The 16622-nt window shown below is 41.2% G+C and overlaps 2 protein-coding genes across 3 annotated transcripts in view; both read left to right on the top strand.

The window, feature by feature from the left end:
* Window positions 1–6869, top strand: part of arhgef10 (Rho guanine nucleotide exchange factor (GEF) 10) — a 53329-nt gene extending 46460 nt beyond the window's left edge. For both annotated transcript variants that reach the window (XM_061743013.1, XM_061743012.1), the window contains 2 exons: window positions 3711–3833; window positions 5329–6869. In XM_061743013.1, the coding sequence (XP_061598997.1) occupies window positions 3711–3833; window positions 5329–5834 (629 nt within the window). In that variant the 3' untranslated portion in view covers window positions 5835–6869. The remainder of the gene's footprint in view (window positions 1–3710; window positions 3834–5328) is intronic.
* Window positions 6870–10852: 3983 nt separating this feature from the next.
* On the top strand, window positions 10853–16152 carry LOC133462579 (kelch repeat and BTB domain-containing protein 11). The gene is made up of 2 exons (XM_061743886.1): window positions 10853–11307; window positions 12597–16152. Exon 2 carries the CDS (start codon window positions 12690–12692, stop codon window positions 14613–14615), a length of 1926 nt encoding a protein of 641 aa, XP_061599870.1. The 5' UTR covers window positions 10853–11307; window positions 12597–12689; the 3' UTR covers window positions 14616–16152.
* The last annotated feature ends 470 nt before the right edge of the window (window positions 16153–16622 follow it).

Raw genomic sequence — 16622 nt, 5'->3', positions numbered from 1 at the left:
GTTTCTGAAGCCACTTATGAATGCAAGTGCTCCTGGCTGCAAAGAAACTATATTTATACATAATTTACGAGCCCAAATCCTCTTTAGGGATTCCCTGCTTGAAAGTAAAAATGTAGGAACCGGCCAACTACTTGGCACACTCTGCTGACACTGTGGGGGAACCTAACTTGGATTTACTCGCCACAGTGTTTAGAGGTGCATGTGGAAAACTCTTTGTCTGACAGATGACGATGATAAAAGGCAGTCTGCTGTGGGGCCTCGCCCTCCTTATTAGCTAATAGAATCCATGAAACCACAGAGGAAGCTGGTTCTGGGAGAAACCGGCACACATGAAAGCTTTCATCCTCCGGGTCTCTTCACAAAGACTTCACTTCCTCCGATAACAACGTTGAGATTTAAGAGTGCCACTCATGTAAAACTCAAATGAACACCAGCAACACTGTGCGGTTGAAGTCGGCTGGTCTACCACGCTTTTGTCTTATCCTGAAGTTTGAGCTCCTCTGGAGTGTTTCACCGCTGCTTTTATCAGTGCTGGCTGCTGCTGCGGAACAAACGGAGACAAAAATGTGTAGTTTCTCAACAAGATCTCGTGTAACTGTGAGCCAAACTGTTTGGATCTGCAACTGATTTGTTGGAAGCAAGGAATGATGGGTCTTTTATCTGCAAGTCTGTGTCCGTTTAAAACTGACTCACACGTTCACAGTAGCAGCGTCATTCTATCAGTAGGAAGCAAGTTCATTCAGTTTTACTGAGATCTAATCGTCCCTGGAGGTCCTAATGCAGTTGGGGATCATCTATCGTTATCGTAATTAATCCGGCCAGTTTGTCAGGACTGCAGAAAGAGTCATGGGGTGTTGTCCTCAGTGTGACTACCTCTGTTCATGGTGCAATGTTGCACACAGGGGGTGCTTTAGGTGGAGTTACCCTTCTCATGTTCATGCATGTTGGAGCAATTCTGCCAACTCCCTTTCCAGCTGGATAATATGCAGTAATAGCAATCACTTAGGAGAAAATTGGTGCCATGAAATCCATCTTTGTAAGTAGACCAGGACATGGAGACCTAGTTTATCTGCAGTCAAAAAAAGCCAGTCACCCGGTGTAATATGTTATACACAAGTAAGAAATAGTACTACATAATATATAAGTAATAACTATATATATATAGTTATATATATATATATATATATATATATATATATATATATATATATATATATATATATATATATATATATATATACACACATATATATATATATATATATATATATATATATATATATATATACACACATATATATATATATATACACACACATATATATATACATATATATACATATATGTGTATATAGTATATATTATAATAATATATTTAGAAGTTTCTAAAGAACAGGTAATGGTTTTTCCACAATCAAAGGAAATAACACATGATGATTTCTCAGAGGATGGTAGTGGCCGCTGTGATGAGGGTCTGCCTTTGTCTGTCTGCTGCTCTGTGACCTAAATATTCAGCCATGCATGGTTTGATGGGAGACAAACATCAGGGGTCTAGTAAATAAAACCTCCACTTCTTTTTTTGTGTGCCACGATTGTACATACAGTACATATATATTTGTATACTGTATGTATATATATACTGTATAATGTATATATATACTGTCATATATACATGTCATTTAGCAGACGCTTTTATCCAAAGCGACTTACATCTGAGAGAACAAACCCACTGGGAGCAATTAGGGTTAAGGGCCTTGCTATATATATATATATATATATATATATATATATATATATATATATATATATATATATATATATATATATATTTCACAGAAATTGTGGCCAAACCCTTTTTAGCCAGCCTCATAGTTGTATAAAGTTGAATCATTTCTAAAGCAATGCACATCTCATAATTTAATAATTTCATCTATTACATCAATGTGTCATTGATTCAGTTTTGAGAGTTCGCTGTTAGATATTTAAATCTAAATATCTTGAGCACAGCTGTGGAGTTTGTATTATATATATATATATATATATATATATATATATATATATATATATATATATATATATATATATATATATATATATATATATATATATATATATATATAATATATATATATATATATATATATATATATATATATATATATATATATGTATGTATGATGACTGTATGTATGTATGTATGCATGCATACATACTGTATGTACAGTATGTATGACTGTAACTACAATGTAAAATGACTGAGGAACCCATTTGGTTTTTGATGAACTAATGATGAAAATAAAGAAAACATTGGTTTATAGCGATGGAGGCATAAGGTGTGGATTTCAGCCAAGGTAACTGACACAGCAATTACTAACAATGTGCTGATGTGAAGTATTTCTAGATTGAGTGAATGGAGTGATTGGCTGACATAGTGTATTTTTGCACTATTTTGGATTTACTGCTCCCTCCTGCTGTTGGGTGTCAGGACTAAGTGCGGATCAAAGAGGTCCTTTGGTCTGCGATCAGGGCCAGAGCCAGGACGTGTTGACGTTCTCTTAGGGTTTATTTTAGTTCACCCTCTGGGTGGGGAACTCAAAATATTATGAAAGGAGGAAGTTGAGCAAGGCCCCCTGACCAGGAGTCCGTGTGTTTCTACTGACTCTTGGCCCTCATTAGAAGCACATGTGGGCAAAACTTAGTTTTAAACTGTACCCGCCTGCCTCTCTGGTCGGATTCCTGAAGTATGGCAACGTGTGTGTGTGTGTGTGTGTGTGTGTGTGCGTTGGTGTGTGCGTGAGCCCCATGCATGGGGTCAGCTCTAGTGAGGGGGGGTCAGACAGATAGCCTGGCAGTAATTTTTTCCCCCCCAAAGCCCAAGAGGATTACTTTGAGGGAGGAAATTCAAGTCAAGCTGTTACTGCAGTAATGACTCATGACAGACTCGCCTCCCACATAGCAGGCTTGAGAAGAAACAAAATCTAGATTCGTATTACAATTCAAAAAAAAAAAAAAAAATGATAAAAAATATCTGGCCAGATTCCACTTGTTCCATTTCTAATTCATGACAAAGCTCCCATGTGAGGGTGGTTTCCGATGAGCATCGTATTCCACACTGTAGGTCACTTAGCGCTGACTTCTCAGCAACCCGGACTTTATCGCCCTACGTGCCGAAAGGTTATTGTTAACAGAACAATCTCAGTTTTTTCAATCTGAAGAAGCCTCAGTAGTTTTCTAAACCAGTTGGAAGGAGGAAGGTCTGGTCAGATCGTCTAGTTGTAATAGCCCAACGTTTTCAGAATGGAGGCAGGCCTCCTTCCTTAATTACAGCATTACGCTTCACTTGTCTTCTTACATAACACTTTTGTATTTGTTTGTTTGACTCAAAGCGGACCACAATAGCGTGTTTTTCTTTGTTCAGAAGCATGAAAAGAAAAGGGCTGCTTTTATTCAGGCTCCTCTCCACGTTGCCCTGGAGACAAACAAGCTTTGATGAACATCATTGCTACAGAAATGCCAGCAAACAGCAGAGAGCTGTATTCAGCTCTGGTGAAAGGGCCATTAATTGCGCACTCTTTTAATTTTTACAGGAGACCCCGTGTGGGAGTACGTGTTTACCGAGCTCGGTATCTTCACATGCAATTTTGAACGGGGTCACTCTCAGAAGCTCTTTAATGAATGTAAAACTAGACTGATGTTGTGGTTTTCTGCAGGGAACCAGAGAGTGTCAGTGAGCAGCCTGCTGGTTTGCCACGGTCTGCTGCTGGTGGGGACCAACCTTGGAGTGACTGTGGCTCTTTCTGTCCCCAGACTGCAAGGCATCCCCAAAGTAACAGGTAACACCCAAACACAGCTGTATCACTTATTAACATAAGCATGTACCATAAAAGGATTTTTCCTTCTGTTACAGTATGTTCATATAAAAAGAGAGAAGCAGGAAAACACCATTTTTTTAAATGCTGCAGCCAAGAAATGTCTTCCACATCCTTTATCACTTGAGTGGTTGTTTGGATGAGCTTAACCTCATTGTTTTAGCACATACGCTTCACACAGCAAAGGAATTGTTGCATAATTCATGTCGGTCAGATTGTAAGCTTTAAGAGAGAGTTGGGTTGTCCTTCTATATCTAGCGACCAACTAGTTTCATTTATTGTACTGTATGCTATTAAAAGGTCTATGGACAGTAAAAACATGAACTAACTAAAAACTACCTGCCCCCCTTTGAAGTGGTCACTTCTTAAAGCTTTTTAAAGCTGTCAGTCTCCATGACTGATGAAGGTGCATTAACTCGTGGCTCTGACCAACCAGTTCACCATATTCTTCAACATTTATGTGCCTGTCAACTCCAAATCCATCCTCTAAGGTTGAGCAGTCAGTTTTGAGTTCCAACTCTACTGTTCTACTGCCAAGAACATTTGGCAACAACAACCTCAACTGTCCCCAACTCGCCACCTCAACAACACAATCCTCGCACACCTCTTGCTCTACAAACCCAGTCGGACTTCCTGTAACTTCCTCTTTCCACATAAATAAAGTATAGTTAAAGGATCCCTGTTTTGACACTAATATGATCCCGTTATAACTTCTCCGCTGGGAGACGGGTATCACTATGCAAGGTTTAAATCGGGTACAGTCTCACAGAATTAGGTATGGAATTTGCATGATTTTCTTTTTTTTCCATTTCATTTCATTTATGCCATTCATGGTATATATTCTTAATAATGTACAAAATTCCATGAAGTACACATTTTCACCATGAAAGAAAAGGAGCAGGAAGAAGAAAACTTATGATACCTGCCCTTCTCTTTTAATACAATTACGTTGACTTACTGAACACCAATCTATCTATACACATTTATAACAAGAAAACAAACAAAAATACCACTCTTCTATCTATTTTTTCTCTTTCTCCTTCTTCTTTTTTGTAGGCACTTATCTTTTCTTTTTTAAACATTTTCTTAAGCTGATACAACTTTTCAGTTCCTTGCTTTGTCCATGCCATAATTTTACACCTGTAACAGAAATACACATTTGTTTTATGTTTAGCCTTGCAAATGTTCCACCTGTGCTTACATGGGTTTCCTTCCAGTTACTCCGACTTCCTTCCACTGTCCAAAAACATGCATAGTAGGTTAATTGATGATTCTAACCGGCGACCTGTTCACATTGAACCCCTGCCTTTTGTCTGTAATGAGCTGGGATAGGCCCCAGCAGACCCCCATGACCCTGCACAGGAAAAAACGGGTATAGATAATAGATGGATGGATATATATTTATTTAGTGAGTAACAGGACAAAAATATCCTGCATTGATATTCTAACCTTTTCTTAGGTCGAGGTATGGTGTCGCTGCACGCACACAACGGACCTGTCAAGTTCCTCACCATGGCTGCTGCAGTGTGTAACACGCCATCTGGCCTCCCATCCTCCACCCCTCCATCTCTGCCCCCGCCGTCGTCGGAGTCGCAGGAAGCGGAGAGCAACCAGCCTCCTGCAGATTCAACCCTGACTCCTCAAGGGCGAGGCGTATGGCTGGGGGAGGCGGGCTGTACCAGCATGGCCCTGCAGGACTCTCTCTCCTCCTCATCCTGCGGCTCCCTCGCCCCCTCCCAGGGGTCCCTGGAACACGGGACGGAAGACGGGGCCCTTTATGACATGCTTCACGACCCGGCCTATCACCAGAGGGGCCGGCGCTCCAGCAAGGTGGATGTCAGCTCTGTGCTGGTGGTGTCCGGAGGGGTGGGGCACCGCCGGGTTAACAAGAAAACCAAACAGTCTCGCCACGAGGACACCACCTCCACCATCATGATCTGGCAGATCCCACTACTAAACATGTAACGTCACATGAGTGGAAAAAATCAAATCTGCATATATGAGACTTTTATATTTCACTTTCTTTCATCCTCTGCTTTTTTCCCCAAGTTTAACCAAAAGCTCTACATACATTTCTCAAAACAAAGGTTTCATACTCAATCAGTATTATAAAGTCAAGATAAATACTCGTCGTAGGAGAAATGACCTCCTGTACCGGCATGTATTGCAGCAAAGCTGAAGAAAACCTCTCTGACTGAAGACATTGTTATTTATTTACAGAGTTAAAAGATTTGCAACATCTTGCTGTAACCACTGAAGGACCTAAGCTTTCTCAAGAATCTGCTTTGTCCCTTCCTGTAAGCAGCCTTGTTGTTTTATCTCGAGTCTAGTCGGTTGTCCAAGACAGAAAAAAACAAGTATATCAACACTCAGTATATGCAATATTCCCCAAATGCTCCTTAGAAAATAAACATCCATGAAACGCAGCTACAAACCAGTCAAAGATATACTGTTTAACTGAGGATGTACTTTGCTTGAAAGTGTCTAATGTCATCTTCTGTAACATATCTAATACGTGTCTTTACTTTCCAATGTTTGTGCCGGACATTTTGACTGAATGGCGCGGTTGTATTTAAATCAGTGTTGAAAAGATATCTGAATTAAGGAGTTGCTGTCCTGCCCGCGAGGTCTGCAAGGTAACGATGGAGCTTGGAAACTGTTTGTGTCTTCTGAGATCAGAGTGATTAGTAGGTTTTGACCATCTGTCAGCACCACAATTGACACTTTAAAGTGCAACGGACACAAGTCAGAGAGTGAATTTGTCTTAATGTGGAATCACTCTGGGACAGCTGAGTCGGTGCTGCAACGATTCTGTTGACAGAAATAAGGGATTGTAGAAGCAAAGAAGTGAAACAGTGACCGAAGCGCGGCTGGGTTAGTTTAAGGAGGTGTAGGAGCATCCCTGGCTGGCCAGGTCTCTAACGGAGGGAACTTGTAATCGCAAAGAGATTTTTTTTGTAACTCTAATGCATCTTGTAAGGTTATTGAAAAAGGATGAGGGAGGGGGGGGGGGGGGGGCACACTTGTATGTATCTATGTATATTAATAAATCCATAAACATTGTTTTATTGAGCAAATCTGTGTACTTATTTGAAGTCAGTTTTTTTTTTTTTTTTTTTAGAGGGAGTTTACTAAGCATTTTTTGCAATTCCCCAGTATTCTTTTTTAACCAATAGTCTTCCCATTTTTGTCAAAATTCAATAGCAAAGCACCAGAATACGTGGAAACTCATCAGCAGCTTTGGCGAGACCGAAGTCAAAATTTGTGTCTTCTGATAAAAGGAACAGTGAATTAAGAGATTAACAGAAGACCCGAGAGTTTCGACGGGGCTTCTTTTCTTCACTCCTTCAACCTTGTACTCCAGTGTGATTGTGTGCAGCAGTCAGTACATGCCAGGACTAGCAATGCGCCCGAGGGCCTGGAGGAACTGAACTCGATACGGCTCTTCTGGGATTTCTCCTACTCCTGAACTGAGTGGGTCGAGCCTTTCCTCTCTTGCAACACCCACGTCCACTGTTGCTCAACCGTGTTTCACTGCATTGTCAGCTTTTAAAAGATAACAGTTTCATGTTAGAGTTTGTTCTCCAGCCACCCAGGGCTGATCCAAAATACCATCGGAACAGATATTTTTAGCACCCAGTACTATATGTTGCATGTTTACATACGCCTATAAGATAACGTTTCACTCTTGTAGATGAACCCTGAAATGTTTTAATTAAACAGAAGGAAAATAAAGAATTCATTCAGTTTCACTGTATTATGAAAGTAACCCAGTTAGTTTATCTGGCACTTCTGCTCCTGGAAGCCTTTCATTTTCTTCCTGACCCCAAGGTTTCCATGGTGATAGTTATTTCTGTGTGTGTATCAGTCCTCTGCAAGTCTTTGTTCTCATCATCTGACATTAAAGGGTCTTTGCTGCATGCCCTCAAAACTCCTGGGCGGACGGTTGCGTGGATGCCCTCGCAGCAGCTCCTCTTTATTTTTACATCTGAAGGGGCAGTCTCCATGGAGAAGATGTTGGGATGGATCCTGCATGAAATAAAGGAGAACAAAAGAACTGCTGGTGCTTTGTGAAGTTGTGGTTTTTCACATGTTATGCAGATGTGCTTCACGTGGTTTATGTGTAACACAAGTGTGCCTTCACAAATGTCATTATTACTATTATTAATTTGGCAACGAATGCTGCTTTAGGTTTAATCTTTGACAGGCCTTAGAAAGGAAATTCCTGTGTGGCTCAGATTAATTAGATATTTGAAGTTAAGCCTACCAGCTGCACCTTTGCACTTTAATATAATTAGTATAAGTGGCCTTGCATAAATTATTTTTATCCTTTTACATTTACTTTGCATGGACCCAATCCATATTTTTTTGCAGCCCTGCAATGCATTTCAAAGCAGAAAAGTTGGGAGGATAAAGGTTTTATGACTCTGGAATGTTGTAATACCTCTTTACTACAAATAAAATACATTTACATCGTGTCACATTTCACCTGGAAACACAGTTTACGGTACAGAACATGAACTTGTGGATTTTGTTTTTACAAAATCCTCCACAGATTCTCAGTTTGGGAAAGACCTCTGACTTGTCTTCCCAATCAAGCCTTTTTTAATGAGAGCAGAATCTCTGAAGAACCCTTTTTGTCTTTGGTCTGGAGTGCACACTGACTCTTTTTTTCTTATTAAAAATAGGCCTATGGATTTGCGTGACCACAACTCATGTTTCCACTGTGTGACAGTCCATCCCAGACACTTCTGAGCCCCAGGAATGTCGACTGACTGTTTTTTTTTTCACAGTATAAGGTTTTAAGTAACATTTCTGAATGTTACTTTACATTGTTGCACTTGACCAATGTTTTCCACAGTAATCCCTTACCAACGTGGTTATATCAACTGTTGGTGAAAGACCTTTTTGAAGGTGTTGCAAGTCTGAAATTCAAAATATGAGGGTATGCTAGCAGATAAAAATGAAGTTGACAAGACAAAACATGAATTGCCTTGGGTGTATACTGACTCAAATGAAATAAAAAGTGAAACAAATTCAAAAATCACAGTTTTTGTTTTTTAGATTCTGCCATGACGTGTTTAAATGACCTGAACTTGAGCAGCCATCTAAAGTTTATCACTAAATCTGCCTATTACCACCTGAAAAACATTGCTAGAATGAAGGGGTTTCTGTCTAAACAAGACATGGAAAACTTGCATGCATTCATGCAAGTTTTTCCATGTCTTCCATGCCTTCATTTTCAGTAGGTTGGATTATTGCAATGGCATCTTTACAGGCCTTATCAAGAAATCAATCAGGCAGCTGCAGCTGATCCATAACGCTGCCGCCAGAGTCCTTACAAACACCAGGAAACTGGACCATATTACACCGGTCATGAAATCACTACACTGGCTTCCAGTGAGTCAAAGGATAGAGTTTAAAATCGTACTGCTGGTCTACAGAGCACTGAATGGTCTTGGACCAAAATACAAGCTTGATCTGTTCATCTGGATCTGGTTTGTTGTGTGTCCCAAGAACTAGAACCAAGCAAGGTGAGGCAGCGTTCAGTTATTCTGCTCCTCACCGGTGGAACAAACTTCCTGTAGACCTGAGGTCTGCTCATCTGTCCTTTAAATCAGGCCTAAAAACATTACTGTTTACTGAAGCGTATTCTTAAATTAAATACTTACCTGCTGTACTCTACTGCCCTTACTTTTTAACAACTTGTGCTTTTTATTATTTGTCCTCTTTTCTTATCATTCTATTTCATTTTATTTGTTTTTTACTGTTCAATTGTTTCTTGCTACTTTTAATGTTGATGTAAAACACTTTGAATTACCTTATGTTGAATTGTGCTATACAAATAAACTTGCCTTGCCTTATATTTGGGACCTTTGATGGAGGTGCACTTCCAATGCTTGCCATGTGGCTTTCCCTTTGCTGTTGATATCAGAGTAGTTCACTGACCTGACCTGTTGTCCCTATCTGTACACTTTTGTTATTAGGGCCCGAGCACTTACAGTGCAAAGGCCCTTCGCCCTTGTATCTGTAGGAATTTTTTTTTCTCTTGTTTTTATTTTTTTCCCCAACTAAATGAGGGCCTTTTTGCCCCCTTAAACGTGCCCCAAAAGTCACCAAATTTTGCACGCAAGCCAGGCCTGGAGAAAAATGGGATATTTAATGGTTTACATTAATGGGCGTGGCCTAATGGCTCAACAGCGCCCCCTAGAAAACATTGTGCCTCAAGCCCCACAATACAGTTTGACGTACATGTACGAAAATCGGTACACACCTGTATCAGTCACAACTTAAAGAAAAGTCTCTTGGCGCCATGGCCGAAACCGAACAGGAAGTCGGCCATTTTCAATTAATCGTGTAATCTGCGCGCAATTTATGCCATTTCTTCAGTCGTTACTGCAGCCCGAACCGTAACTTGCACCCAGGTGTTTATACATCAAAATGTGCGTCTCCATCCTGCGACGATGGGCATTACTTTTCTCAGTCAAAAGTGTTACCGTGGCGACGCTAGACGCCAAAAAGCGCGCCCCCTTCATCTGATTGGTCCATATTTGATAGTTCCTACTTTCTGCCATAACTTTTGAACGGGTTGTGATAAAGAAATGTGGGTGGTGTCATCAGACTCGGTATTGAGTACTAAACCTTCATTGGCCTGAATTAGCCCCGCCCCTTCTTCTGATTGGTCGATATTTGATAGTTCCTATTTTCTGCCATAACTTTTGATTGGTTTGACATAGAGAGTCGTGGGTGGTGTCATCAGACTTAGTTTTGAGTACTTGACTTTTATTGGTGAAAACTGCACGCGCGAGGGCCCGTTCATTTTTATTTTATTACACACTGCCTTGCCTTAAGTAAAAAGGTTCTCGAGAGACTGGTGTGTGTTAGTACTGTGGGAGAGTGGGACTCTTCATGTGGGATATTTAATCCCCTCACCCCCCTCCCACCCGCACTCATCGTGGTCCTCATGACAGGGATGATGCGTGGAGGAATGACTGCTGCATCTGGGATGTTCCGACAGATGGAGCATCGTGGAGTTGAGAGGAGGGTTAACACGGTCGGAAGTGGGCGTGGGTTTCTGATCAATCTGTTAAAGAAAGAAAAGAAAAGCAAAAAAAACAACAACTAACAAACGTAAGTGAAAGCATCAGCTGTCAGCTGGGAGTCTCCCGAGGAAGATGCGGTGTGTGCGCAGCGGCTGCGAGTGCTGGGAGCAGATGACACGGCGACGGCTCCTGTGAGGGAGCTGCGCCCGCAGCCTGAGCCCTCCAGTCGGACTCGCTTCGGAGGAGCGACCCGCGGCCGTGGAGCTGCTCCTATACGCGCATACGGGAGGGATAAACGCGTCTGCAGGGGTGAAGTCATTGACACGGAGCTCAGTCTTACGTAAGGGAGCTTCGTGGAGGGAACCGGGAGCGCCGGTGCCGACCAGGACGCGCAGGTAGGTCACATTATCCGCACATTTAACTAAGACGCGCAGCCTGCAAATCTATAACGTCGTCAAAAACGATTTTCTAATCACATGTCTTTATAAACGTGCATTCTTTTTCCACATTTTGCCGCACACCGTCTTCGATTACGTTACAAGTTGTCGATCTAATTGCAAAAACGTGCAGTCAAACAGTCATTTAAGATTAAAATTCTTCCAGCAAAGCAACGCCATTTGCGCATGCGTCGTGGATGTGTCCAGATTAACACATGTAAGGACAGTAGGGTGATTATTATTGCAGTAGGTCAGTTTGCAGCCACTATAGTCGGCTGCATATATGAAAAAAAACCATCATACCCCAAAAAAATTCTAACAAAAGGTTTTTCAGTGGATTATTGTAGTATTAGGTGTACTTAATGACATCCTAAAAGTCTACCAAAATCTGACCACCAGAAAGGTGTATTTTTCAAGATGGTGACCAAGGTGGCCAAGAAATCCCAGGTGAATAGGGTAAAAAAAAAAGATAAAAATACAAAAAAACAATGAAAAAAAACATAAAAATACAAAAAAAAATGGCTATTAATGTCACTATAATTTAAATATTCTAATTAGATGCTTTTATCAAAAAACATGGGGTTTGGCACCAAAAATGCTTGCCTCTGTTAAAGAATAAGGAGCAATGGTTATTTTATGCGAATTGGCGCATATTCAATGAGATACGCCTAATTTGCATAGTTACACATACAATTTCAAAAAACTTCCAATGCTATTTTTTTTTGTCTTCATGTAAGTAATTAACTGGGGAAGTTTCATGATGATATCTGTTTGTTAAAAATTTTACCCTATTCACCTGGGATTTCTTGGCCAACTTGGTCGCTATCTTGAAAAATACACCTTTCTGGTGGTCAGATTTTGGTAGACTTTTAGGATGTCATTAAGTACACCTAGTACTACAATAATCCACTGAAAAACCTTTTGTTAGAATTTTTTTGGGGTCAAGTCATAAATGCAGCCGACTACTAGAAGATGTATTGGAATGGCTTTTATTCCTGTTACTAAACCGCCAGCGTTGGTGGGAAAATTCTGGCTTAAAGGATGACAAAGGAAGCTTAGTATAACTAGACCCTGCAGTGTTGGCAAGCGCAGCCCTGTTCGTTTAGTTTCCCCAGGTTCTGGGGTTTCCAAGGTGTTTGTCATTAGGGAAAGGGCGCCCCTTGGAGAATGAATTTGTCTTTGCAGCTGTAAGCTTTTTTTACCCCCCCCTTCCTGGGTAAATTCCTTCCCTGTTTCTCTCCATGTAGGTGCAGAAAAGAGGAGCACAGTCATAAGTGGGTCCGTTCACCCAGCATGATCGTTGAAGCTGCCGGCTCCCATTACCAGTGAGCACCAGTGATATGGATGAGGGTCACAGGCAGGGAGGAAGGGATGTCGCCGTGGCAGCCACTTCCATCCTCCACACAGTGAATCCCGACCTCGTCACGCTTACTGATAAAAACAGGAATGTATGTCCCGATTTTGTCCACGGATTCCTTCAGAATGACCCGGATTTCAACTCTTCTCCACCGTTTGAGCGGGAATACCTGCTGGATGGAAGACTGATGGATAATAACCATATAGGTCATCAGGAAGGTAACAGCTCCTTCACATCAAGAGGGGATCCAAATCATCTTTATAGAGATAAAAAAGCTCCAGATGACCCTCGTCACACCGACTCTGCTGTGTCCAATCACATTGCTGGCGTGCAGAAAAGTTGCGCAAGTGGAGAAATCCACAATGGAGGAAGAGAAAATGTGTCTTTTGGTGCAGATTCTTCCATATTCTCGCCCAGCGAGGCTAAATCAGACGGTGGTGGTTCCTTTCTAAAATCAAACCACGAACATACAGACAGCAGCAGCCTGCAAGATGAGAATGCACAGTCTAGAGAGGAGACGGATTTAGTCATCGAAGTGGGTGGGCAGACCATCAACGCACACAAATCTGTCCTGGCGGAGAAAAGTGACTATTTCAAAGCGCGGCTGTCACGCAACATCCTGAAAGTAAAGGGCCTGAGTTACAAGACTTTGTCAACACTGATAGATTATATCTACACCTCTCAAATCCATGTCAGCAAGGAAAATGTGGTTGATGTCATTACAGGGGCTAAAGTGTTGCAGATCCCCTGTGCCGTCCAGGCAGCTATGGACTCCATGTCTGAGCAGGTCACTGCAGGGAACTGCTACGAGATTCTTACCATCGCCAAGAAGCAGCGACTCAGTGAGCTGAAGGAGACGGCGTACGGGTTCATGAGCGACAATTTCCTTCAGATCCTCAAAGACCCCAGTGTCTACGGTCGTCTGACTGGCTCGGAGAGGGATTTGATCCTGAAGAAGAGAATGGACGGGAGGAAGGTTCTGATGGCCGCAGAGATAAACGACGTGTTCGATCGCGTTGGAAGTCGCCCGCCGAGTCGCTGCGGCAGCCGACCCCAGAGCCCCTTGTCTGTTGGGTCTCTGGAAGAGAATCACATGATTTATTACTATAATGAAGCACAAAATGACTGGCGGTCTTTGACTGCGATGCCTGAGGACGTCAACACCAAAGGATGTGGGATCTGCACCATGTACAATTACCTGTTTGTGGCAGGGGGAATAAAAGGCCTCGGAGATAAGGGGAAGGTTTCAGACAAGGTCTTCTACTACAATCCCATCACCAACCGCTGGGCTGAGATCAGACCTCTGAATCAAGCACGCGCCCAGCTAAAGCTCGTGTCTATGGATGGCTATCTGTACGCCATCGGAGGCGAATGTTTGTTTACGGTGGAAAAATACGACCCCCGAATGGACCGCTGGACGACGGTGGCCCCGCTGCCCAAGGGAGCCTTCGCAGTGGCCCACGAAGCCACCACCTGCAGCGGAGAACTCTACGTCTCGGGCGGCTCCCTCTTCTACCGCCTCCTCAAATACGACACGAAGCGGGACGACTGGCAGGAGTGCCCCTACAACAACAGCAGGAAGAAGTCCACCGACATGGTGGCGCTCAAGAGCTTCATCTACCGCTTCGACGTGAACCGCGAGCAGGGAATCACCGTCTTCAAGTACAACACCATAGTGAAAATGTGGCACGACTGCGCGTCGCAGAGGCTCGGCAGTCACCTGCCCTTCAGGTGTGCCGTCATCGGGAACTGCATCTACTGTGTGAACAAAAGTCAAACTCTTCAGTTCGTGGTGGAGGAGGAGAACGCCTACTTCGTGGAGGAGACCCTGAGGGCACCTCTGGAGGCGAAGGGCATTCTTTTCCCTTTTGTTCTTAGTTTGCCTGAAAAGCCGGAAAAAGCTACATAGTGTGTGTGTATGTGATCCAGAATAACAAAAATAAATGTGGTTTAGCTTAACTGCAATAAGCAGGCGACCTTAAAGTCTTCAGTGTCAGCTCTTTCTCCTGTTTTCTCATCGCCTGCTTACAATGGAATGTGTGTATTTGCATGGCTATTTAATGCATCTACAGGGTTAAGCCTTAAAAGAAAACCTTTTTTATTTGAGTAAATGCAACAGTATCAGTATGTGACTGTAGACAATGACATTATGAAAGTGATAATTTTTTTGTGTCCACTTTTGTTTGGTGCCCTTTTGTAGTTAGAATAGAAGCAGTTTAAAGCATATAGACGCCTGGTGGCTTTGCAAACAAGGACAGGTGTTTTAGTGCGCTTTATGAGCGATGCAACACAGGCCCTATGCAAATGAATTAAAAAATGCTGGTGGGTTCTCTGTAATAACATGCTGTTTAGTAGTTTCTTTGAGTGGACCCAGCTTTTAATTAAATCTGTAAATCAGAGCCATAAAAACGTATATAAACAAACTGATGAAATCATCCAAAGTTGTCTCCTTATGAGACAAATATCTATTTTAGGGAATTTAAGAAGCTTGTTATACCTATAACTCTTCAGATGATATTTTCAGTAAGCTATAATTTAAACATTGTCAACTCAAATTAAACACATTATTATTAAAGTTCATAAACTGCATATATTTTTTAATTCAGAACATTATATTTTTCTAACAGTGAACACTAATGGGTCAACAGTTCCTGCGTTTCGCACATTTACCAAAAACAACCATCCAGTCAGAAGATATTAAGGGAGAATAACTAAATTTTATTGAGACTTAAATTATTCAGAAAATAAAATAAGATATTTCTGCAACTCATGCCACCACACATAAGATCTAAAGCAATAGCCTTTTTACTGAGATGAGGAAGCTCATTATGCTGTTAACAGGTTCTGAAAGGGAATGGTGGTTTTTCATAACACAAAAGAGATGTTTGTGCCATCTTTCTTTTCCCTTAATAATCTGCTGGTTGTTCCCCTGTTACCAGGTTACTGGTGTGCTCTTCCAAGTCAAACGTTGAATCAAATATGATATTGATACAGCTCCATTCTCTTCATTATGACACTAATAAGCCATATTCCTCTTGCATCAGTAGACATTTATGCAGATTTCCCTTGAAATTTTTATTTTGTTGCATTTTTTTTGTAAAGAAACTGCAGTATTGTTTTTTCAGCTGCAATAGCACAGTGGGAGTTTTGTATGCAAGCTAATGCTGGTATATTATTGGAACAGAGTGCTTTTGTCAATATTCAATCAAAGTATTGATCTGATTCAGGTTAAATCAATGTGGTATTGATATTTTGCTGGATGGCATCTGTAATTTTGTGCGCTTTTGTTTGGATGTTGGTGATTTTTGGATCTGCCGTTATGATGAACAGCATACAGTGAAAGACTTCCTATTAACGGTGCTTGAAGTGGGCTATCAAATTAGCTGTTGGATAATGATTATCAGTTGAAACGAAGTGCTTCAAATAAAATATTTTCTGTCTGAAAATCATGTATTCTCAAATATCTTGAGTTTTGAGTAGTGGGAAAGGGCCAATGTGTCTTTTTTATTTATTTTGGTTGACCAAGCATGGAGTAACATTGCCACCTAGTGGTTATGACCTGTAAACGCATCCAATGAGACAAGAATAATCTGTGCACCTCCCAAAAGATTAACAGTGTTTGTTTATCGGCTACTTCTTTACAATAAGTGTGCAGTAATTGTTGGAATATTAAATCAATGTTTCAACCACTTTTCAAGACTTTCATAGTGGTTTTAATTACTTATACAGCTTTATTACCTTATAATATAGATTGCATGTTAATATACTGCATCATATAGGCCTTTTAGAATTATGAGGTTGATTATACAGTTGTATGTCAAAATTATTACTGGGGCTCAGAGTTGGTATATTCAAGAGATATTTAACATGAATCTATAAAAAAAAATACAAATAAAAAATTCTTAGTTAATAGAGA

This window comes from Cololabis saira, chromosome 16 (assembly GCF_033807715.1).
Source record: "Cololabis saira isolate AMF1-May2022 chromosome 16, fColSai1.1, whole genome shotgun sequence".
NCBI lineage: Eukaryota > Metazoa > Chordata > Actinopteri > Beloniformes > Belonidae > Cololabis > Cololabis saira.
Note: the sequence above shows the minus strand (reverse complement) of the source record. Positions and strands in the feature narration are given on the sequence as shown.